Source organism: Mustela nigripes, chromosome 4 (genome assembly GCF_022355385.1).
Source record: "Mustela nigripes isolate SB6536 chromosome 4, MUSNIG.SB6536, whole genome shotgun sequence".
NCBI classification, from domain to species: domain Eukaryota; kingdom Metazoa; phylum Chordata; class Mammalia; order Carnivora; family Mustelidae; genus Mustela; species Mustela nigripes.
Window position 1 is genome coordinate 85,584,197 of NC_081560.1, and position 24,704 is coordinate 85,608,900.

The 24,704-nt window shown below is 40.7% G+C and overlaps 1 protein-coding gene across 2 annotated transcripts in view; it reads right to left on the reverse strand.

The window, feature by feature from the left end:
• Positions 1-24,380, reverse strand: part of DNAJC2 (DnaJ heat shock protein family (Hsp40) member C2) — a 29,916-nt gene extending 5,536 nt beyond the window's left edge. Inside the window, exons 1-12 of one of the 2 annotated variants that reach the window (XM_059396989.1) lie at positions 24,031-24,380; positions 21,631-21,821; positions 16,399-16,474; positions 9,077-9,175; positions 7,912-8,053; positions 6,665-6,745; positions 5,242-5,307; positions 4,687-4,778; positions 4,487-4,608; positions 3,809-3,958; positions 525-613; positions 382-451 (exon numbers count right to left, since the gene is read on the reverse strand). In XM_059396989.1, coding sequence (XP_059252972.1) covers positions 382-451; positions 525-613; positions 3,809-3,958; positions 4,487-4,608; positions 4,687-4,778; positions 5,242-5,307; positions 6,665-6,745; positions 7,912-8,053; positions 9,077-9,175; positions 16,399-16,474; positions 21,631-21,821; positions 24,031-24,094 — 1,242 coding nt within the window. In that variant the 5' untranslated portion in view covers positions 24,095-24,380. The remainder of the gene's footprint in view (positions 1-381; positions 452-524; positions 614-3,808; positions 3,959-4,486; positions 4,609-4,686; positions 4,779-5,241; positions 5,308-6,664; positions 6,746-7,911; positions 8,054-9,076; positions 9,176-16,398; positions 16,475-21,630; positions 21,822-24,030) is intronic. The other variant, XM_059396990.1, reaches the window with a different exon arrangement.
• Positions 24,381-24,704: the final 324 nt, after the last annotated feature.

Genomic DNA, 24,704 nt, shown 5'->3' on the forward strand with positions numbered 1-24,704 from the left:
TTTCCTCATCTGTAAAAAGGTGTACACTAGACAGAACAAGGATTTCTTCTGGTTCCAAATGTTACTATCCTATAAAGATGCTAAGGAATAGCCAAAGCAATTATCTTTTCTAACAGTGATTTTGAAAAAACTATGATAAATGTGCTATAGATACCACAAGTTCAAACACTATATACATGGTAACAACTTTACAGACTGACTCCAATTTAAAAAAAAATCACCACTTACTAGCAGCAAAACATATTGGGGGACACAGAGAGAAATGAGATTCTTTGCCCTTATTCATAACTTACATGTTAGGTGGGGAAATACTGAGGTGAAAGCCAACACTATAAGCAGAATTAAATGCCACATAAAGGTAGAAGTGATGTGTTCTGTTACCTGTTTTTCCAGAGCAGCCTTCCCTACTTCCTTTGTAGATGATGTGAGTGTCTCATTCAAGCACTGCAAGCTAAAGGAAAAAAGGGGATGAAACTTCATCCGAAGCTCAACACAAGACTTCAGGAGCACTCCTATTGTTATACCTTGCTAGTTCAAGCCGATCACAAAGTTTTTCCACTTCTTCCATCATTTTAACCCGCTCTGCCTCATTGTCAGAGAAGTGATTCCAGGTCTAGAAGCACAAACACAAACATTTTCTTTTATCCACTGATACTAAAGAATATGTCCATAACACAAGTGCAAAACATCTGAGTTCTCAAGAGATTCCTGAGGTGAACTTACAGCCTTCTGACCACTAACAACCATCCTCCCAAAGCTCTCCGTGGCCAGCGAGCAATAAAAAAGCCATTGCCATTACCATTACCAAGAGGATGGAGGAGTAAAACAGAAAAAAGGTGATGGTGTGGAAGACTGCTAGATGTTATAAGTCAGAAGGATTCCCCACAGAACCACTTAAGAATCAAGAAATTCTGTATGACGACTCAAAATTCTCTTTGTTGGGCTGCCCATTCTTTCTTTGTGCTGAACTGTAAAATTTGCTAGAAATCTTAAATGTGAAATTCAAGATAATGTGTTAAGGAACAAGAAGTATTAGAAAAATTGTGATTAACTAAAGATTGTGCTCAATGTCTCCCATTCCTTAATGGAGACATTAATTAATGACCTTAATGCTTCATTAATTCATGCAGTCTGGCTCTCACTAAGGTCCCAATGCTGCTTTTACTGTTGATCTTCCCTAGTGTCCAAAAGCACTACTGACTTTTTTCTTACCTGTCTGGGTCACCCCTTTCCAGGCTCCTCTTCCTCTATCAGTACCTGAACTAGGGTGTTTCCATCCTCCCCCCTCCTAAACCCCTCTCTCCTGGGTAAGCTACTCACATGGTTCCTGGTGGCACTGAGAAAGAGAAGACTTTAGTGATCCCACTCTTGAACTCCAGACTTGTGCCGCCAACCACCCACTCAGTAATTCCAGCTGAGCATCTCAATGTGCTCAACATGCCCTACACTTAAGTCGGCTGGAGCAGGTGGAAATGGCAGTAAACGGAACTCATCACTTCCTTTCAGCCTTTTCCTTCTTTGTTCTCCATTTCATTGAATTATACCATCATGCACCCAGTGCTCCATGCAGGAAAGCAGGACACATGTAAATCGCCCACCTCCAACATACAAAACAGTGCCTCACAGGCAGCAGCCTATGCTACCTCCCCAATACTGGTTTACTTCCTCCACCTTTCCTATTCCCACCCTTTCTCAGATAAAGACACAACACTCTCTCTCCGGCGGATCTTGGCAAAAGACCCCCAACTGTCTCTGCCTCTGCTCATCTCTCAGCATCCTGACCGAAACTAGCCAGCTCAGCAGCAGACAGAAACTAGCAAGACCTACACGGTCCTTGGGGGACGCGGCTCCTCACCTCTTCGGCTGCATCTGGCTCATTACACCGCATTTCCCTGGACCTCTGCGCCCTTCTGTGCTCCCTGACCTCTCTCGTCTCTGATCTCATGCATACGCTTCTTCAACTGGCCAAATCCTACCAGATCCAGAAAGCCTTCCTTGACTACCTTTTTGTACTTTCTTCCTAGTACTTGTCTCAAAGTGTTCACTTTTAATTTTCTACCGTTAGCCAGATTTCTGGAAGGCAAGGACCATATCATTATATCTACATCAATCATAGTAAGAGCTCAGCAGATAGCTGATGAGTAAGTGAACTCATCCTGGAAAGCAGCAATAAAACAGTTACCTAATGCCAGAACGTTTACCTCATTTATGCATCAACTCTAAGAGAATGATTCAAATTTTTTTTTTCAAGATTTATTTATTTGACAGACAGAGATCACAGGTAGGCAGAGAGGCAGGCAGAGAGAGAGAGGGGGAAGCAGGCTCCCTGCTGAGCAGAGCCTGATGCGGGGCTCAATCCCAGGACCCCGGGATCATGACCTGAGCCAAAAGCAGAGGCTTTAACCCACTGAACCACCCAGGCGCCCCGAGAACAATTCAATTTTAACTATTGAAGTTCGTGCAGATTCCTCACTGCATGCCAAGAGCAGCACATGTAAATGCTCTCATTTAAACTTCACAATTCGATTAATAGGTCCTATTTCAGCTACTGTGTAGGTGAGGAAACCGAGGGACAAAGTGGTTGAAGTAACCTCCTGGGGGTCCACAGACATTAAGTGCCTAATACAGAAAGACTTCAGACCCAGGCGGCTTGCTCTCAGCCTGAACTCCTCACTACTATGATACAATGCATCCTTCTCAAAACAATTTTCTGGGTGAAATCTGAGGAAAATACTTCATTTTTTCTATTTTATTTCTTTTTGCTGACCAAAAGCCTGAAGTGATTACCCGTGCTTGTATTTTGGTTCAGTCTCTTTCAAAGCTTGCTGATGGGGTGGGTTAACTTCAATTACATTAACTGAAGGTTCAGGATGGCATATATTAAAATATATCTCCAATGTCTGATAGGGCCTCTGGACAGTGACATGGAAGAGAATGTTTCCACACAGAGTAAGCATTTACATACTCGCTGGATTTAACTCAACAGTACAGTATACAACACTGCATGGCCATCTCTCCCTATAGCGTGGCAGTTCATTTATTCATTCAGTGCTATTTGGTAAGGAACAATACTGGTCCCAGACTCTGCCAACTGTAAATGTTAACAACAGCTCTGGAACAAAACTACATTTGAATACTTCTGGGATTTTTCTGGTCAATATTTTTCAGTGAACACTATCTGAATGCAAACTATGAGTACTCCCCCAAATGATACCCATTTTGATAAAAATGAAACCTTTCAGATCCTTAAAAAGAACCCAAGTTCAACTTTGAAAATAACTTCTAAGAAAAATATTGATTTTACAGCATTAAGGAAGCAACCAGCCAGAACCAAACTATGGGACATTATCAGAACAAATGATCTGGTTTTTCAAGAAATGAATGGCAATGAGAGAAGGGGAAGAGATGGTGTGTGTGTGTGGGGTCTGTTACAGACACAACTGGGAGACACACAACTGAAGGCTTTGGAATAATCCTATTTAGATCCTAATTTCAATAAACCAACCATACAAAGACATTCTGGTGATAATCAAAGAGATTATTAGAATATCGAGCAGGTTTTTTTTTCAGGTATGAAAATAGTACGATGTTTATGTCAAAAAAAAAAAACCCCAATTACCACAGTTGCACACTGAAATACGCACATGTGAAATTTTTAAAAAGTGAATTTAAAAGCATTTAATATGTTTAAATGAGATAAAATGTATATAACAGTTTAATTATATTTGCATAGTATAATATAGGAAATATTCTTAAGTTTAATCAGCAATTGGATTTGTTACCTAGTATTACCTAGTATCTGACGTACCTTGCATGAGTTTCGAAGTTTTTGCCTTTCCTTCTTAATGGCTTTTTTCTGGATATCTTTTTCCTTCTTTGCCAGTAATGCTTGTTGTCTAACTTCCTCCTCTTCCTTCTCTTTAGCTAACCGAGCAGCTTCTAATTCAGCTTGTCTTTGCTTTAATAATGGAAAATAAAATCATTTTAATAAGAAAACTAGGATTTCTAAATGTCTATAATCTTACTCAAAAAAATTCAACGTTTAAATAAATTAGGAAAAAAGATGACGTGTCAACTTATTGAAGACTGAGGCTGAATTGAGAAAAGCAGCTGGCACGGTTCTACATTTTTAGAAATGTAAAATAGGCACATTAGAAATAAAGACAATATTAAAGGAATATATAGGGCATGTTTTTGCTTAATAAAAATTTGCTTCAAGGAATATGCCTATAAGTATCAATGGTACCAATTTATCAAGGTTTATTCATGTAGCACCTTCTCTAAGGTTACAGTGGTTTGTTTATTTTTTAAGTAGGCTTCATGCCCAATGTAGAGTCCAAGAGGGCTTGAACTCATGAGCCTGAGATCACGAGCTGGATGTTTAACCAACTAAGCCCCCCAAGTGCCCCTCAGCATTATGGCTTTTTAAATATATATGAGGATTAAAGATTTTATGAACACTTAAAATCCAGCTTCATCATCTTACTTTTTCTTTAGCTTCTTGCTCTTTCCGTTTTGCTTCTGCTTTTGCTTTCTTTTCTGCTTCTTTCTTGGCCTTTTCTTCTTCCTTAAATTTTTTTATTCTGGGATCACAGCTGTATGCGTTGTCTACCAAAAAAAAAAAAATTTAACTTTTTCATCTTCCAATATTTAAAGAAACTTTTAAAAAATACCAGTTATGCTTACCAACTAATGTTCTTATTCTGTTCATTTCTTCTTTTTTTCTTTGTGCCCTTGTTGCTCTGTTCTGTTTTTCAATCCATCTCCTCTCATCACGACTATAAAATAGAAAATATTGCAAATAAATTATTGATTAGAGATGGTATCACTAACAAATGTAATTATTTTATAAGTTTATATATAAATAATGTCTGAGAAGGTTAAAATGCCATGTCACTATTAACATTAAAGGGTGATTCAACTTAGTATTAATTTTGGGGGAATATTCATGTCAAAAGTATTTCCCTACATACACAGGGAAAACTAAAACCAGTTATATAAACAGAAGAAAAATAACTTGCTAAATTGAGCTTTTGTGACAACTGTATTTCTTGGCAATTTCTTAAGCATATCATAAATATTGATTTGGCCTCATCTAGTTTAACGTCTGAGATGGGATCTCAAAATACTACTAAAAAGCTCAAAGGATACACACATTTAATAAAATATATGTAGTATATTTATATAACATCGCAAGGAGCCAAACAACTATCTTCCTTTATTAGTGACTTACATACATACCATTCCGCTTTTTCTTTTTCTTCTTCATCTAAATAAGAAAATTCTCTCCAAGAATCAAAATTATACCTAGCACAGATAAAAACAAAATTAAGCCAAAACAAATGAAAAAAAAATCTTCCTTTTAAAATTAAGTCAGATGCACGTACTTCTAAGGAACATTAACCGCAAGTGGATGAGTTTATCTTCGTAGAGCCCCACCCTCCACTGGTGGGACGAACACTAAGCTCAAGTCATCTTTTTCCTTTTTCTTAAAGGACACTAGATTTGGCATGAAAATCTAAAGGTACATTCATCACCCCTAAATTAAAATCACACCCCCCCTGCCACCTCCAGTCACCTTTCTTGCCTGGGACTTGTTAAAGGTCTCCCTACTTTCACCTGTCCTAGTCTGTGAAGTGTTTAGGTAAGCCTCAAAGTGGTTACTGCATCTCTGATTTGTATCGTCTGAAGGAAAACGGCAACTACAACTGGTAGAGCTAAATTTGGTCATTTTTGTTTCATATCAATCTCATGTTTTCATTTACCAAATACTTAATGAGAAAATATAGCACAAGTAATTATGAACTTAGTAAACATGAATTATGTTTATCAATTATGAACTTTAGTAAACATGCATACTGTTTACTAAATATTAGTGAATTAGTTACAGAAACAAATACTGCCTTCCTCATGTATTCAAGTATTTTTATTGGCAAGACAAATGAAAATGTATTTATTTTTACTGAAATCAAATGGCCCCTTAATTTTCATTTTTTACCACTATAGTATGCTTGACATCTGGACCGCTGATTATTATAAAACAGATTAAAAAACCATGAAAGTCTATCATATAGGAGATAATACAGCATTATGTGAAAACCTTTATGATTACTTCTGATTAGAGTGCTTTTGTTCAGGAAAGGTTCTGTGACTCTCCTATCCTTCAATTAATTTATGAAGGAACAAGTATTTCTTGATTAATTATCCTTTTAAAAAATGACAGCATCGGGGGGGCACCTGGGTGGCTCAGTGGGTTAAGCCTCTGCCTTCGGCTCAGGTCATGATCCCAGGGTCCTGGGATCGAGCCCCGCATCGGGCTCTCTGCGCTGCAGGGAGTCTGCTTCCTCCTCTCTCTCTGCCTGCCTCTCTGCCTACTTGTGATCTCTGTCAGATAAATAAAGAAAAAATCTTAAAAAAAAAAAATGACAGCATCGGGACGCCTGGGTGGCTCAGTTGGTTAAGCAGCTGCCTTCGGCTCAGGTCATGATCCCAGCCTGCTAGGATGGAGTCCCACATCGGGCTCCTTGCTCAGCAGGGAGCCTGCTTCTCCCTCTGCCTCTGCCTGTCACTCTGTCTGCCTGTGCTCACTCTTTCTGTCAAATAAATAAATAAAATCTTAAAAAAAAAAAAAAATGACAGCATCATAGAAAGTGTATTCACTTACCAGAAAGAATAAAATGCATCTACATCTTCAAATGATGAATTCATATCACCAAGTTTAGGGACATTTTTTTTATTTGACCACCTGAAACATGAGAAGAGGAAAATTCAATTCAAAATTGTGTATAAAAGGTCAACAGAGAAGCTAACTTACTAAAGAAACAATTTTTACTAATCTCCTTCCCTATGACTAAGAGGTGGGGCTAGAAGGTCAGCAGTGGACTTGGACCCATTCAGGCGCAATGAGAGAGGGTGCGGGTAGACAGGGTTGGGGAGAAAACAACGAAACCGTGTTCTCCACATCAGGTTGTCTTCAGCTCCATAAAATTAGCAGCTGCCATACTGGCGTGAGCCCCCTCTCCCAGGCACACTTACTCCTGCCTCTAAACTGGCAGTATGGAAACAACCAGGCCCAGGTTTTTAACAAATTTCGATACAGGGAGAGGATTCCCACCTCATCAGCACCATGACCAACCCCCTCAGAGTCAGACTTCTCAGTTCAGCACCTCAACGCCATCTCTGGAAGGATCCTGAGGCTGACCCGTGTTTTCTACTCTATGAAACCATTCCACAACAAAAATACACCTCACTCTTGTTATTACCACCTTCAACACTATCACAAAACAAGAACCAGGAGAGTGGGCAGGTAAGCTGCACTAAACCAATAAAGTGGGTCTCAAACCTGACTGCACAGTAGAATCACCTGGGAGTATTTAAATATCCGACAGACATTCCAAACTCATTAAATAGAAATCACAGTTAAATCTCCATCTCCCCGGGTAGAACACAGCCATCAGGAGGTCTTCAAGCTCTCCAGCTGATGCCAGTGTGCAGCCAAGCTGTGCTCTAGGGAAACCTTCCAGTGCAGATGGAACCAAAAAAATGTACAATATTGATATACACCATTTAAAAGCTGACTTAGGAAATAAATTACATATACACTCACATTAAAGTTATATCATCCTAAATTACACTATGACATGACATAAAGTCAGGTATTGTTCTTTCCCACAAAGGAAATCTGAAAGAAAAACATCCTATGAGCTGTAAAGGAATCTCGCCATGGGAAAGGCAGAACTTCTGTTCAAAGAGCAAAATAAATGAAGAGCAGTTCGTTCACCAGAGGGGCTCAAGTCTGGAGAGGAGGAGAAAGAGAGCAAAAACTCCTATCAGAGGAAAGATGCAGACGCCAGGAAGCACATGCAGGAAGCCAACAGAACATTATGATCACAAAGGGATCCCTTAACTCACCTAGAATTCCTTTCAAACACTGGGGAAAACACTTCGAAGAAATTGTCTTTTGCTTCACTTTTAGAAGGAACTGAGTTATCAAAAGTAGGATCTACACTGTTGAACGCCCGTCTTTTCACTGGATCAGATAACATTTCATAAGCTGAGGAAAAAATGATAAGGTCACATTACCATGACTCTGAATTTTTTCCTGTGAGGGGGGAAAAAAACCTCCTTCCTTTAAAAAAAGGTTATTATTTTTCATATTTAAAAATCTGGTGTGCTTGTGGGCTGGAAGAGACTGAATCTGGGTAATAACACCTCCAACTCTACTGGATATAATCTCACTTCACAACTTCAGAATCTCTTCTGGAAGTTACATAACAAAACAACAGTTAAATCCTCAACCCTTAAGAATGCAGGACTCTAAGGAAAAAAAAAAAAGAAAATTAACCATTAAGATTCCATGGTTGTAAAGAATCAAAGAATCTTTAACATCTTAAGCACTGTGTAAGACTGGACCCAAAAGAGTAAGTTTGAAAGGTGTGTACACAATTTTAAAAATTCAGCATGTACAATCAGGGGCACCAGGGTGGCTCACTCGGTTAACTGTCTGACTCTTGACCTTAGCTCAGGTCTTGACCTCAGGGCTGCACGTTTAAGCCCCGTGTTGGGAGTAAAATCACATTGAAGGGCACATTTAGAAATGGCAACAGCCTATGTTAATTTGCTTAATGATGACATGGCCATGTAAAGAACAATAAACTGTCTTGGGGTCCTTAGCAGGATATAATCAATTTTTGGATTTAAATTAGTGAAAACACCTGAGGAACAATTTAGTCCTTCAAAATAACTGAAATGGAGAAATTAGTATCCTTGTTAGAAATAATACTTAAGATGAATTAACCTCTAGGATGAGCTCATTAAACTGCAGACTGTGTCAGTGGCTACGGGGTGGGGCCCAACCTTTTGCATTCCTGATTCGAGGGAGGGGGTTGGCAGAACCTCACAGAGCTGTACTGAGGCTCAGGGGCAGATTATCAGAAACAACCAGAAACAACTCAGAGTGTTGTGACTGTCATGGTATAGTTAAATTAGCTACAGAATATACACCAGAAATCCAATCCCAGCACTTACTAAATAATCATCACTATTAGAAATCCCTGACTCTAAAATATTTTCTTACCTTTAGTTATGCAAGTGAAGTAGTCATTATCTCCTTCTTTTATTGGTTCACCAGCTGCTTTCCGTTTGTCTGGATGATGTTTTAAAACCATTGCTTTATCTACAAAACAAGCCAGATTTAGACAATTTGTCACTTTATGCATCAAAACTAAAAATAAAGATGAGGAGCTTGGGAAGATGGCGGCGTAGAAGGATCCTAAGCTCATCTCCTCCTACGAACCCATCAAGACTGCAACTACGTGCAGTGCAACTCACTTTGTTTGATAAAGACCTGAAGACCAACAGAACAGCTCTTACACAGCTAAAGATGAAAAAGACATATTGACAGGGAAGGGGGAAGAGATGTAGTCTGGAACAAATCCCCAGTGTGGCAACCCAGTGGGGTTGAAGTAAGAATATCACAGCTACAGGGGTCCTCCGTGAAGAGTGGGGATCAAGCCCCTACTGGGCACCCTTGCCCTGGAATTTCACACAGGGGAGAGGAGCGCCCACAACATCTAGCTTTGAAAATCAGTGGGGCTTCACTCTAGGAGTTGGAAGGCTATACTGACACTCTGCTTTTAAAGGGCCAGTGCACTGGATCCCTCATTCTGAGACCCAGCACAAAGGGAGCAATCTAAAAAGCACGTGGTTACATGTGACAGATTTACTGACTAATTATAGGACATGTGCCCCTAATTATAGGAGCAGAGATCTGCAGGAACTCTCTCTAGAAAGAAAAGTGAGGGCAGGTGCAATTTTCCTTGCCCTCCTTACTCCCCCGATGCTGGTGGAAGCCAGCTGTGACACCCTCCATCTACCTAGCTATAGAACCCTGGCACCCGAAGGTGCCCATCCCAAGTGGCTCCCATCCCTGCACATCTGGTAGGGAGCCTCGGTCATAAGCAGGGCCTCTCCAAACCACCTATGGACGGGGTGGGGGTGGGAGGGGCTGGGGGGGGGTAGGGAGGCAGCCCAACCACCAGCACACCTGCAGCACTTGTAGCCTGACCAGCAAAGCAGCGGTGCTGGGGGCAAGCCGGGCCTACCTTGGATCCTACAGTAGTCCCGGACCAGTCTACTCGAGGAGGGTATGCAGCCCCCACACAAAATATTCCTGGAGGACCTGGGCCTGGTGACTTGGGGGGCGGGGATGCACCATTAGGCACCACAGGACACCTTTGATAGAAACCCACTATTTTCAAAAACAAGAGAGGGTGCTGACTGACCTAATACACAGGCACACAGAGAGTCACGAAAACTAAGGAGACAGGAACATGATCCAAATGAAAGATCAAAACAAAACCCAAGAAAAAAGAGCTACTAACAAAATGGAAATACGCATTCAACCTGATTAAAGGCTCAAAGTAATGGTCATAAAGATGTTCACTGGCACTGGAGGGAACAGTGGATGATTCAGTAAGTACCTTAACAAAGACAGAAAATATGAAAAACAAACTACAAGGACTCAAGGCCAGATCAGAGGATCAGAAGAGTGGATCAGTGATGAAGACAGGATAATGGAAAGCAACCAAGCCAAAGAGCAGAAAGAAAAGAATGTAAAGAATAAGGCTCGGTGGGATGTCTGGGTGGCTCAGTTGGTTAAGCCTTTGCCTTCAGCTCAGGTCATGATCTCGGGGTCCTGGGATGGAGTCCTGAATCTGGCTCCTTGCTCAGCAGGGAGCCTGCCTGTGCACTCACACATGCTCTCGCTCATTCTGACAAATTAAATCTTTAAAAAACATTAAGAAAATAAAAAATGATCTGTTAAGGGAACTCTGCAACAACATCAAGTATAAGAGAACGTCTGAATTATAGGCATTATGGAAGGACAGAGATAGGACAGAAATAATGGCCGAAACTATCCCAACCTGTAAAGAAATGGATACAGACTACAAAGGGAGCCCGGCAAAGGGAGAATGAAACCCAGAAGATCTACCTTAGTGCATAATAATTAAAATGGCAAAAATTAAACAGAATCTTAAAACCAGCAAGAGAAAAGGAAACAGTCACATACAAGGGGACCTTGAGAAGGATGATTTCTTTCAGCAGAAGTTTTGCAGGTCAGAAGAAAGCAGCGTGACATATTCAGAGTGCTGGGAAAAACCGTATAACCGAGAACACTGCACTGAGCAAGGCTGTCATTCACAATAAAGGGAGAGATAAAGGAGTTTGCAAGACAAACAAAAGTTGAAGGAGTCTATCAGCATTAAACTAGCCCTACAAGAAGTAAGAAATGTGAAAGGGAACTAAGTGAAAACAACAGGCTATAACTAGAAGATGGTGAAAGGAAAACTCCATTGGTAAAAGCAAACATACAGTGAAGATGAATCACCTATAAAGCTATCATATCACGGTAAAAAGACAAAAGTGGGGAAAAAAACAGTTTCCTACAAAAATCAGCCAACAGATGCACAAAATAAAATGATGTCAAAATAGGACACCATATACATAAAACAATGGGGGAGTAAAAAAGTCGAGCTTTGAAAATGTGTTTGAATTTAAGCGACGATCAACTTAATATAGACTGCTATTATACACACGGGATGTTATGCAAACCTCATGGTAACCGCAAACCAAAAACCTTTAACAGATAAAAACAAATAAATAAATAAAGGAATCAAAGCCTAACTTTAAAGGAAGTCATCACACCACGAGGGAAGACAGCATGAGGATAAATAGAAGAGCTCCAAAATACACCCCCTCCCAAGAAAACCCCCCAAAACAAACCAAAAAAAACAAAATAAAACCAAACTCAGGAAGCAACTGGCAACATGACAATAGGTACATGCCCATTAATAACTGCTTAATATGTAAATGGTCTAAAAGCTTCAAAAGACACAGGGTGAATGAATGGATAAAACAAGATCCACTGGGGCACCTGGCTGGCTCATTCGGTTAAGCATCTGCCTGTGGCTCAAGTCATGATCCCAGTGTCCTGGAATCAGGCACACATCAGGCTCTCTGCTTAGTGGGGGGAGTCTGCTTCTCCCTCTCCCTCTGTACTTTCTCTCTCTCTCTCAAATAAATCTTTAAAAACAAGACCCATCTAATATGTTGCCTATGAGAGACTTACTTTAGCTGTAAAGACACATAAGAGACTGAAAGTGAAGAGACTGAAAAAAATATTCCATTCAAACGGAAGTGGGAAAAAAAAAGAGATTAGGGTAGCAATACTATGTCAGACAAAATCGACTTTATTTTTTTTAAAGATTTTATTCACTTGGTGAGGTGGCTGCCTTCGGCTCAGTTCATGATCTCAGGGTCCTGGGACTGAGCCCCTTGTTGGGCTCCCTGCTCGGTGGGGAGCCTGCTTCTGTCTCTACCCCTCCCCCTGCTCGCTTGTTCTCTCTCTCTCAAAATTTAAAAAAAAAAAAAAAAAACTTAAAAAAAAATATATCTTCTGTAATGGTTTCTTTTTGTATTTTGCTATTTGTTTTTTCTTTTTATAAATCCACTTTGGGGAAGTGCTGTCTTCTATTTTTCCCTCCACGTTCCTAGTGCTATTCTTTTAAACATTTGAATTGGACGCCCATTTTATTTTTCCCTCTTTTTAAAAAGTAACATTAGTTTAAGGCAATGAACTTACTTATGGTGCAGCTCTAATTGCTGTCCCTTAAGTTTTGATAGGCAATGATTTTACTTTTACATAAAGAATCTCTTAATACAATTTTTGTATCTTTCTAGGCCCCAAAGAGTATATCTGATTTCTCAAGTGACTCTTTTTTTGATTTGTTTAATCATATCTTTTATTGAATTAAAATTTTACACTGAACTTTGACAACTGTATACAACCCTCTAACTGCCACCAAAGAAAATACAGACCATTTCCATCACCGAAGCCCCTTTACTATTTCCAATCAACTCCCAGGCCCTACCACCTGACTTCCTTCACCCACATGCTCTTGAACTTCATGTAAATGGAATTATATAGTTTGTCTTTGTAACTTTTCTGCTCAACCTAATGTTTTGAGATTCATCACCATTTCCAGACCTCTTAGTAATCTGTTCTCTTTTTAACCACCAAGCACTAATTTACTGTATGAATATACAGCAGTTTGCTTATCATGATGTTGCTGGTGAACACTGGGTGGTTTCCAGTTTTTGGATATTGTGAATATGGCTGCTATAAACGTTTATGTACAAATCTTTTTATAGGCATAATAAAGTTAGTAATTTCTACATATACTGCAGGGCTTCAAAAACGGGTTGTTTTTTGAACTCCAATTTTTTTTTTTTTTAACAGTCTAGTATATCACGTTTCCTCACTAACATTCCAGAAGAAGCATTTCTGTCTTCTAGCTGTTTTAAGCAAAAAAGGAATAAACATTATCAGGCAGCTCACAGAATCTCTGAAAGAGTCAGACTATAGCGCTAGTAAGTTATGTACCTAGGAACTGTAATCAAATCATACCCAACAGTTTGGAGGTGTGATGATCCCAGTACCGTGGGGAATTTGAAAAAGGGAACAGAGGCTACTTCCACGGCCAGAGCAGAGGGGTAAAGCCAAAAGGTTTGCAGTGCGCCCGACACCTGCTGGCAAAATAGATTCCGTGCAGTACAGCTGAACTCACACTGCTCTCCTATCAATTTCAAAGAAGTGTGCTGGGCAGTAAAATTTAAGTCACATGCCCGCAAACATTCTCAATCCCAAGAAATATCTTCTTATAAATTGGTCAGTTTCCTTCTTTATTTGCAATTATGGCTTGTGACATTTATTCTGACTTCTTTAGAGAAATCTGGCACCTCTTTATACTTTCTTTCTGAATCTTGGGAACATTCCTCAAGTTGTCCTCTGCTTTACTGTTTTTCTAAGCGTTATGTCAACCTTTGGAATTCTAAGTTCAGCTCTCATGTTTTCAGTTTCCACAAACAGTTCTACTTCTTTCTCCCTAGTCTCTTTCTGCAATGCCTACACGATAGCCCCAAAACAGGATCTTCATATTTCACCAAAAGCATGAGGAGATGCTTAAATTTTCTTTTGAACCTTGTAAGTCTAAAAGAGGTTATATCTCCATTTTTTGCTGGATAGTCTCCTCATGCTGCACTGGTTTTTTTTTTCACTGTATATTAGAGAGTCCTGAGATGGTCTTAAATTGTCTCTTGTGGAGGGAGCAAAAGATATTTCTCAATATTAAAAATAAAGGACGCCAAAGAACACAGTCTGAAAAAGAAACAAGGGTAATTTGTGAACAACAGCTGTTTACTGGAATTTCAAAAGTATCTGCCTCTCCTCCCACTGAGGACAGTTTCTGGAATGATTTGAGAGTACATTAGCAAAAAGGCTTTTACTGTACATTCATATTGCTATTATCATAAAATGATCTAAACAGGATTTTTAATTTTTAAGAAGTACAAGGAACAGCTTCACTTTAAAATGTCAGAAATATTTTGAACTAAAATTATTAAATTTAGGAAATTCAAATCACCAAAGACTTTATTTCTGTGCAAAGAGTAGCAAACCTACATGCATTATTTGCCAGTGTGACTATTTTACTTCAAAACAAAATTATGTAAGCAACTGAAATTCCACTTTACTTACTCTTAACCCATCATTCAACTTTTCTAGTGATTTATTCTTTTCAGATAATGCAGAGAAGGGAAAAAAAAGACCACTTATTTTATTCACCCTTCACTGACTTCCTAATTTTCATTATAGCAATTCAAAATGCATTAAACAACAGAAAACTCTTTGGTATGTGTGTAACAGGATGTAAGCGTTTGAAGGATCTCAAATGCAGTAAGACTTATTTTTATGAGGCCTCTCTGTGCTAATTATTACAGATTTATAAACACTAACTTTGCATTTTTACTTTTGAACTAAATTTCAGAAAGCAGTAAAGCAAGCAGCTGCCCTTTTTATAATGACAGAGGTAAGCAAACATCAGTTTCGGGGCGCCTGAGTGGCTCAGTGGGTTAAGCCTCTGCCTTCGGCTTGGGTAATGATCTTGGGGTCCTGGAACCAAGCCCCTCAGTGAGGAGCTTGCTCCCTACCCCCCTGCCTGCCTTTCTGCCTACTATTGATGTCTGTCAAATAAATAAAATCTTAAAAAAAAGAGAGAACATCAGTTTCCTTTTGAATAAATACTGAGAATATCAACATAGGGGGAGAGAGTGAATTATAATTCCACTTAATGTTAATAATCTGGTGCATTGGGATTGCAGAACTTCTGGCTATAGAGTATTAAAAAATTAACTTCTATTATGCCAATAAAATGAATGGACTTAGAAATAAATGAATGTTTCTTTTACAGCTCATGGTACATTTTTTATTTTAGAGAAAAAAACAATTCCTTCACCTTAAAACATCAACTGTTTTCATACTTCCATGTATCAAGACTCATTTGGTATTCATATGCTGCTGTTTCACATAGCAAGACTTTGCAAATATTTCTCCATGGCAAATCAATTTCCCTGGCATTTATGTATACTGCAAGGACTATTCACATGCATTAACATATGCTTCGTCGAAAACCATGCCAGCTTTTTAAGAAACCAAACAAATATAAAATAATCTCATAAATTCCTTCATCTTATTAAAAATCTCTCCTCTGATTTTCCTAAATATAAGCATTAGTAGAGAAAATTTTGAGTTTATCTACTATACTTATTCTCAACTAGTATTTTTCAACACGAGATGGGTTTCATTTAGCCATCTTCCTCCAAGCACAATACTTTCTCCTCCTGACTGGCCTTGACTCACTAATTCCTTTTCTATATGGTCACAATCTTACCTCCTCTGACCTCAATATCCATTCTCTAGAGTGGAGGGCAGAACATTCTCCTAAGATAAAACACAGAAAACTAATCACCTTCACCTCTTTCATCAAACTTTACTAACCAGGTGAAGCAAACGAGATGTAGAGTTCTAAGGGGATGCTGTTTTATAAACCATGTGAAGACAAGGTTCCCAACACTTTCCCCCAAATTTTTAATCTTTTAATGAAGAAAGCAGTAAAACATCAGATAATTCTCTCTTGGGCAGAAGACCCAGGTGGCATCAATAAAAATGTAACCTGAACCACAAAATAACATTAAAAAACCTAAGTAACAAGGCAGCTTCCACTAAATACAGCTGGCCATACTTCTAAAGAAAAATGAAACATTATTTCTTAAAAACTTGCCATTGGGAGAATGTTCTTTATTGGTCACAAACACACCCACCCACCCACCCACCTTCTCATTTCTCATTCCCATGCATGAGAATGATTGCTTTTTTCTGTTTCTGAAGGTAAAGGATACTGTAGTTATGCAATATTATGACCATGTATTAAATGCTATTGAATATAGATTTATGACAGATATTCCAGATATTGGATTATCTCAAAAGAACTAAGTACTTACGAGCTGCTTTGATCTGTCTCTGGGTAGCTTTGTATCTTACATGGCCAAGTCCAAGTACTGCATAATGATCTTGGTTCTGATAAAGACACAAAAGGGAGTCAAGTATGAAATGGAGCAATATATCTTGTTCCTTATGCTAGTACCCTATAATAGTGCTTCCCATTATTATGGGAGTCCAGTGAGACATTGCATATAAAATGGATTCTGTAGTAAGTCTGGGAAATGTGGTGGACTGTGATACAGCATTCGTGATAATTTATATATACATAAGCCTAATAAAGGCTCTGAGAAGTCCTGAAATTAAAAACAAACAAACAAACAACCACCATGCAAACACACCTGCAAAACCCAGCATTTTCCAAACTTCCTTGACTACTGAGCCCATTTTTCTCTTAACACCTACTAATATCTTATGGTCATCCTTAAATCAGGGTATAGCTAGGAAGATTTCAGAACAGAGGGAAGTATTATCACAGCCCCACAGGGTTGGGCCAGGGCAATGACAGGCCTAGGAGTCATGTTAAGCAGAAAGGTAATTTGGATGGAAACTTTGCAAAACCAAGTGATGAGGCTTCTCTGGAGAGGAAATACCTGCTTTTGTCTCTGCTTTGGTTAACATCTTTGTGAATTTACAAGTTGAAGTAGCAACTGAAATCTCCCTACAGAACTCAATGGGTGTATCTAGTATTGGAGGAGTGAGTGGGGGGGCAAGGGAGTTGAGAGTATGTAACATGGAAAGAAAAAGTCAAGTAGGGCTGACTGGTTTCCCTTTAAATTCAGGAAAGCAAAGTTCATATGGATGGGCTTCTTTATTATGCCTGGCAATCAGACTTGTTCCAGTTCGTTTCCCTTTCCACTCCTTAAGGTCACTATTTCTCTAGTGTCTCCTCAATCTCACAGATCCTTCTCCACCTTCTTATCAACAGCCCTGCCTCCTGCGTAACTGAGCAATGTAAAATTATCCTACTCGAATTCCTACCACCCTACTGGCATCCACACATCTTTTCCCTTTCCCTCCATTCACAGCTGGAAGAGCCTGTCCTAATAAGAGAAAACTACTCCATCCTTCCTCTTGCTTCTGAGCCCTGTCTTCTCTAAGTCTCCTCAAAATAGTAACATCGTTCGGTTATCTCCTAAATTTCTACTGGATTATCTTCATCCGTATGAAAAGATGCTGTTAGCTCTCATCCTCTTTTTTTTTTTTTAAAGATTCCATTGATTTATCTGAGAAGAGAGTGCACACACGTGCACACAAGCAGAGGGGAGGGGCAGACGAAGGAGGAGAAGCAGGCTCCCCACTGATCAAGGACCCTGACCTAAGGCTTGATCCCAGGACCCTGAGATCACAACCTGACCTGAAGGCAGGTGCTGAACTGACGGAGCCACCCAGGTGCCCCCTTTAGCTCTCATCCTAAAAATACTTCCAAGATCCCCTTTCCAGTTACTGCTCTATCTCCATTTCTCTGCTCTTTGTCAATTGTAAACTTCTTCAAAAGGCTGTCCACACGTTTACCTCCTTTAGCATTCATTTTCAAATCACTCCACTTTGGTTCTGCTCCATCCACTCCCACCCAGGGGCAATGAGGCTGCTCTCTTCAGTATGAATTTCCAGGTGCCAAGTCCAAGATCACTCACCTGCCCTCACGTGACTTCAGCTCTCAGTGGCAGCACAGCTAACCCCTTCCTTGAAATACTACCTTCCTTTAGTGTTTTTGTGCATTCACTCTTTTCCTCCCACCTTCCAGTACCTTTTTTCAGCCACTTCTACTGGCTTCTCTAGGACCTGCAAGGCTCCCTTCTGGGGTTTCTCTTGTCTCTCTCTATAATTTGGTCCTGAGTAATATGAGCCAATGCCAGGGCTAGACTATAGTTAGTACCCGTATATGCTTATCAGTGCCCACTTCGCTCAAGTACAGACCTCCCCTCTGAGCCCCGGATGTACAGAGCACCTCCAGCTCTCGCTCACTATTCCTGGCCTGTCCCTCTCCACCTCGGTCACTCATTTCCAAATACAAGATTGATGTTGCAGTTCACTGCAGACACCAAGCCCTTTCTCCTCAAATGCTGTTCTCCCCACCTGGCACATTCCCTCACTCTTCACTTGGCTGCCATCTTCTCATCCTGCAGTCTCAGGATAAATGCTATCACTTTATTTAAAACAACCTTCTCTGCCTACTCTGTTCCTTCTTGTTTCTCCTAAAGCACTTACAATATGTTATTGCTTCCAACTCTCCAATGGCTTTCCAGTGACTACTGCTCCTTAACCCCCTTACCACTCCCTTATCCACTATGTTCTACCCATTCGCCTTCTTCAGTTCCTGACACAATTCTTTCTGCCCCCACACAAGATCTCTGCCTGGAATGCCATTCTCCCTGATCTTTGTGTGTCATTCAGGTTTTATCTTAAATGTCAACTCCACAGCATTTCCCACCCACTAAACCTACAGCAGTCATGAGGACACTCTATCACAGCACCCTGTTCTACTTCTTTGCCCAGCACCTGGTGACCATGTCCTTGACTGTTCACTTATTGTCTGTCTCCTCACTGGAATAGAAGCTATGTGGGAGCAGTGATACTGTCTTGTTTGGCAGACTCCTCAGGCTCCAGAACAGCATCTGGCACAAAGCAGATGCTTGATCCCTGTTTGTTGAAAGAAACAATTAACAGAACCAATGTATGAACCCTGCTACCTTCTTCTTCTTCGTTTTTTTTTTTTTTTATAAAGATTTTATTTATTTGACAAACAGAGACCACAAGTAGGCAGCGGGGATCCTGATGTGGGGCTCAATCCCAGGACCCTGAGATCATGACCTGAGCCGAAGGCAGAGGCTTAACCCACTGAACCACCCAGGCGCCCCTCCATGCCACGTTGTTCTGACGTTACCTATCCTTTTCTATACTAAAGACCTCCATCTTTCTTCCTTTTCTCTCTTGTATACCTCAATGGTCCCCAATTCAGAATCTTCTCCTGACCCCGCCTTTCTCTCAAGTTAGTATTTTCTCAATAGCCCACTCTGAAAGAGTATTTTGCACTGTGGTCTACAATTCATCATCTCCTAATCAACCCAGCTGTAACTCCTGGTCTTCCCAATGACTCACCAGACCGCTTTCTTTGTGGTCACCTACCCTCCGTATGCCAAGCCCAGTGGCTTTTATTATTACTCATGTTATGTGACTGACCTCTCCAATGGGTGACTATTTCGTCCTTCCTGAGACTTCCTCCTTTCTTAGTTTTTGGAAGAGTCTAGTGCCTGATGTTTAATAAACCTTAGTTGACGGGCACCTGGGTGGCTTAGAGGGTTAAACCCTCTGCCTTTGGCTGGGGTGATGATCCCAGGGTCCCAGGATCGGGCCCCGCATTGGGCTCTCTGCTCAGCAGGGAGCCTGCTTCCCACTCCCGAACCCCACCACCTGCCTCTGCCAGTTGTGATCTCTGTAAATGGATAAATAAAATCTTTAAAAAAAAAAAAAAACAGGGGCACCTGGGTGGCTCAGTGGGTTAAAGCCTCTGCTTTTGGCTCAGGTCATGATCCCAGGGTCCTGGGATTGAGCCCCACATTGGGCTCTCTGCTCTGCAGGGAGCCTGCTTCTCCCACTCTCTCTGCCCGCCTCTCTGCCTACTTGTGATCTCTCTCTCTGTGAAATAAATAAATAAATCTTTAAAAACCAAAAAAACCTTAATTGAATTACCAAATGTCTCTTTTGTTGTTTTCTTTCTACCTCTTTCACCTCCTTAGTATCTTTTGCTGCTTCTCCTTCTGCCTACTCCTTGAATTTTCAAGTGCTCAACTTGGTTCAGTCCTTTTCTTTTAAAATGGATAATGACAGTATGTGAATCAGCTAACATTCTGAAGGCTTATTTACTTTCCTAAGTGCTTTAGACATACACTTTCTCTCATTTAACCCTCCTGAGCTAGGAGACAAAACTCATATCCACTGCCTGTTTAGTATTTAGCACGTGTCAAGCACAAGGTTAAGTGCTTTACATGCATCACTGCATTGATCCTCACCATACTCCTTTTGAGCTGTTAGCAATCTCACTGCATGAAACAGACATGTCAAGTCACTTTCCCAAGGTCCCAGTGCCTTAATGGGCAGAATCAGATTTGAATTCTGGCACTCTAATTCCACGGTACACATATTTAAGTATCATACCATTGCCTACTTAAAAGCTTTATGATACCTATTTGTCTATATTCTTCTCGGCTGATGTCATTCCATTCCCCCAGGTTCAACTACCACCTACAACTTGCCAACGACTTGCAAATGTTTTTGGCTTTATTCTCCTTTCAGAACCACAGACCAGTTTCTAACCATTTACTAGGAAGACGTCATTAGTACGTTACTAGTACCTGAGTTTTGACACAGCCCAACTTGAACACAAACACCACATTTCCCACAATCTTCCTTTTTCCTGCATGCCAGTGTTGTGACCGACATCACACTCCAGCAGATCATTCAAACTGGAAAGCTCAGAGGTCTTCTGAGTACATCTCCTTTTCTTATACCACACAGTCAAGGTCATCAAGCTCTATCAAGTCTATCTCCAAAAAAACCACACATTCCCTCTTCCTCAAAACCCGGCCATAAATTTAGCTCAAGTATGCATTTGCAGGCTTGGATTATTGCACTAGCCCTCTAACAGCAAACTATTCACTTCCCCTCCAGCCCTGTCCCTTTTCAAGCAATTTTCTGTACTGCCAGATTACTTTGCTAAAATTAGCTTAGAAACTTCTGAAGACTTCCTACTGCCCTGAAAATAAAATCTGAGTTCCTTCGTTAGGATGGCATAAAAAGGACAGTATAATAGAATTTGGTCTAGAGTCTTGTTTCAGGACTAATTTCTCACCACTACCCTTCAAGCACCCTACCCACCCTACTCTTCACTAATCACCGAAGAAGTGCTATACATTCTTTACACCTTTGTGTCTCTGCAGATCTATTCCTTCTGCCCAGAGCACCTTTTCTCCATTCTCTGCTTCTTAAACTGTCAGTCATCCTTTTAGGGCCAGCTCAAAAATTGTGTTTTTTGGGACCACCTCCTGGATTTTTCCAGCAGATAGTATCCTACGATCAGTGCTATCCCACTCAGAGCTTAACAATAAACAGGTGCTCAATTATGGTTTTCTTGTTGAGGCATCTTAAAACGTGGCTTAATGATGGAAAACTCGTGGGAAAACCTTATACCTCACAAAGCATCTGATTGAACAAAAGATTCAGATATTAAATACCTTCCAGTCTTTGGGATCAAGTGTTTTCAACATGGGAAACTCTTCCAACTGTAATTCTTCATCTTCTGATTCTTCTGATAATTCTTTCTTATCCTCCAGTTCCTGAAAAGAGGCAGAAGCATTTCTGTTTCTCCTCTTAACAAAAGCTTCAAACCATCTTCCCACAGGTTCAACTTGACAGAGTGTTGAGGCTGTGATTGAAAGCGTTAAGAGAGGCTTCAATGTATTGCATGGAATAAATCCGTTTCAAGGCAATATAAGATCAAAACAGCATCAGAATGTAATTTTAAAACTATCAACTGAAGAAATTGCAGTACAGGGATGCAAGATAGTGCAGGTTTGGTTCCAGACCACCCCAATAAAGCAAGAACTGCAAAAAAGTGAGTCAAATACATTTTTCGGTTTCCCAGGGCATATAAGTTATGTTTACAGTATGCTGTAGTCTATTAAGAATCCAATAGCATCAGGTCTTAAAAAACCATCTATGTACCTTAATTTTAAAATACTTCATTACTAAAGAATGGTAACCATCATCTGAGCTGTCAGCGAATCATTATCACATCACAGATCACCATAAGAATCAAGAAAAAGGTTGAAATACTCTATCACCAAAATGTGAGAGACACAGAGTAAGCAAATACTGTTGGAAAAGTTGTGCTGATAGACTTGCTCAACAGATGGTTGCCACAAACCTTCAATTGTAAGAAATGCACTATCACCAAAGCACAGTAAAGTGCCATTAAACATGGTATGCCTGCATTCCAATTAACATGAGGGTTAGCAATAATCATTTCCTAATATTTACACAGTACTCAATCAACCTCTTCCAGTTATCTGACAAAACGTTCAGCAATGTCAACAATAAATCAAAACTTTTCTGAGAATATGAGAGGAAGATGATGAGCAGGGAGAAATGTCAACTGCTTTCCTTTTAGACTAATGATTGTAATAAAATAAATGATAAACCATCCTCATCAAAAAAAATTTTCAAAAACAAGTCAAAATATCTTAATTAAAACCCTGAATTCAGATAGCTTTTAAAATTTTTAAGAATTCATGAGCAATGATTTGTTCTGGAAGACAACTTTCCAAGCAGCTAATGAGGATTTACTGACACAGCTCTGCTATAGTGAAACAAGCTCTAGATCTGAAATCAGAAGCTCGGGATTTAGTCTAGCTCTGACAATTAGTAACTATGTGAAACGAGTCAGGGATGTCTACAACTGTAAAAACGGAACAATATCTATCTTCTATGGTTTCCTTGGAAGAATGAATGACAAACCACATTTCGAAACCACTTTGAAAACCACAAAGTAAGGCTTTATCGTCATTCCTGAGAAGCAGGGATAAATCACCGTACATCTGTATATTAACAATTCCAAAAAGGTAATGAGTCAGGGAAATAAACTTTCATTTTAATTCCATAGTCTATAAGAATGAAAAAAGCTTTACTCTTTCAGCAATAAGTAACTCAAATGTAAGTTGCCCTTTGTACCTAATGGCCACAATTTCCCAAGAATAACTGATTTTACGTGCTTTAGTTGGTTTGAGAAATTAAGATCTCCTGCAGCATACACGGGACAGGATTCAAACTCTCCGTTCAGTCAGTACTAGCTGCGTTGTAAAGGGGAAGTTTTTAAGAACATCACCTTTCAAGCCTTTTCCTGCAGGTGTTAGGATTACACACAGGCAGAACGCAACATGTGCCACGAGATACGCTCAAAATCCCACCCGACAACTGCCTCTACAAGCGGCGCTGGTAATTAAGGTGGGTCGCCGACTGGAGACGAGATTTACAAGATCCACGACTGTCTTGGGCTCTACGTTAAAGAAACTACAGCAGCCAGTTAACTTTCATTTAATCACTCTCCAAAAACTTTGTCTGCACAAAGCTCAGCAGCCGTACTGGCAACGACCTTTTCATACTAGCTACGAGTATAAGGAGCAGCGTCTTGAGTTCTGACGTTTAGAAAAGCCAAAGCAAACGCAGAGCGGGAGCGAGGTGTTTAACAGAGCCCCGGCAGCAAGGCTTTGTACGACCCGAGGCACGTGGGAGCTCGGCTGCGGGCAGTTTCTTGCCCTGGCATGGGAGATGCTTTCAAGAACCTTTTTAGGGTACTGGAGGGTTCGGTCCCGAACTGCCCCGGCCGGTCCATGAGTCAGCAGCGGGAGAGGAGGAAGAAACTAGGAGCAGAAAGAAGACGCCCCCTCCCTCCTTCCTTTCAGGCTGGGCAAGGATGACCGTGGAGCCTGGAGCCAAAAGGCACTGGCGTCACGACCCCACGAGTCCGGGGGCTAGTCGCCAGGGACAAAGACAGACCTATTCTGGAGTCGCGCTGGTGGAAGACTGAGGCAAGGGCGGCTAACGCGGGACGGAGCCGGGGTTGAGTGGGCACGTACCAGAGGTCAGAGCGTGGGTGATGGCGGTGCCCTGGCCGTCCGCAGCACTCGGCAGGAGCAGCATGATGACCCCGGGACCAGCCCCGCGGGGGCAGAGGTTCGCGTCCCGGGCGGAGGGTGCTGAGCGTCCCCTCCAGCTCTACCTCTCGGTCCGAGCCTCGCGCCTTGACTCTACGACGCCGAGGAACCGGCGCATGGAGACGACCAATAACTACTTCCGGGATGGATCTTTCGCGGTGCGGAGGCCAATTCCACCCCCACACACCGCGCCAACGTGTGCGGCAGCCTAGTTCCTCAGCTGACTCAGATCCGGTTTGGGACAGACTCTCACAAAACAAAGGTTCCTAAGCTCCTCAGTTCCGCGGCGAAAAGGATTGTGTTTTTCCACCAGGCGCTACACGTGGAGCATAATTTTCCGAAGCAGTTCTTAGAATGGTGTTTTTATTTTTAAATCACTGCTAGCCCGAGCCTAACCGCTGATTTTTCCAGTACCCCTACTCGTATAAATAAAAAAAGTAAAGATATGTATGAATTACTATTGAGATTATTGTAGTCTTTATGCATCTATAGAAAAATTTAGTACATAGATCTATAACATATTTGTATCTTCCTAAATAATGTCATCAAATGTTTGTTATGATATTACTAAGTAATTTACCTGTATTGTTTTATTT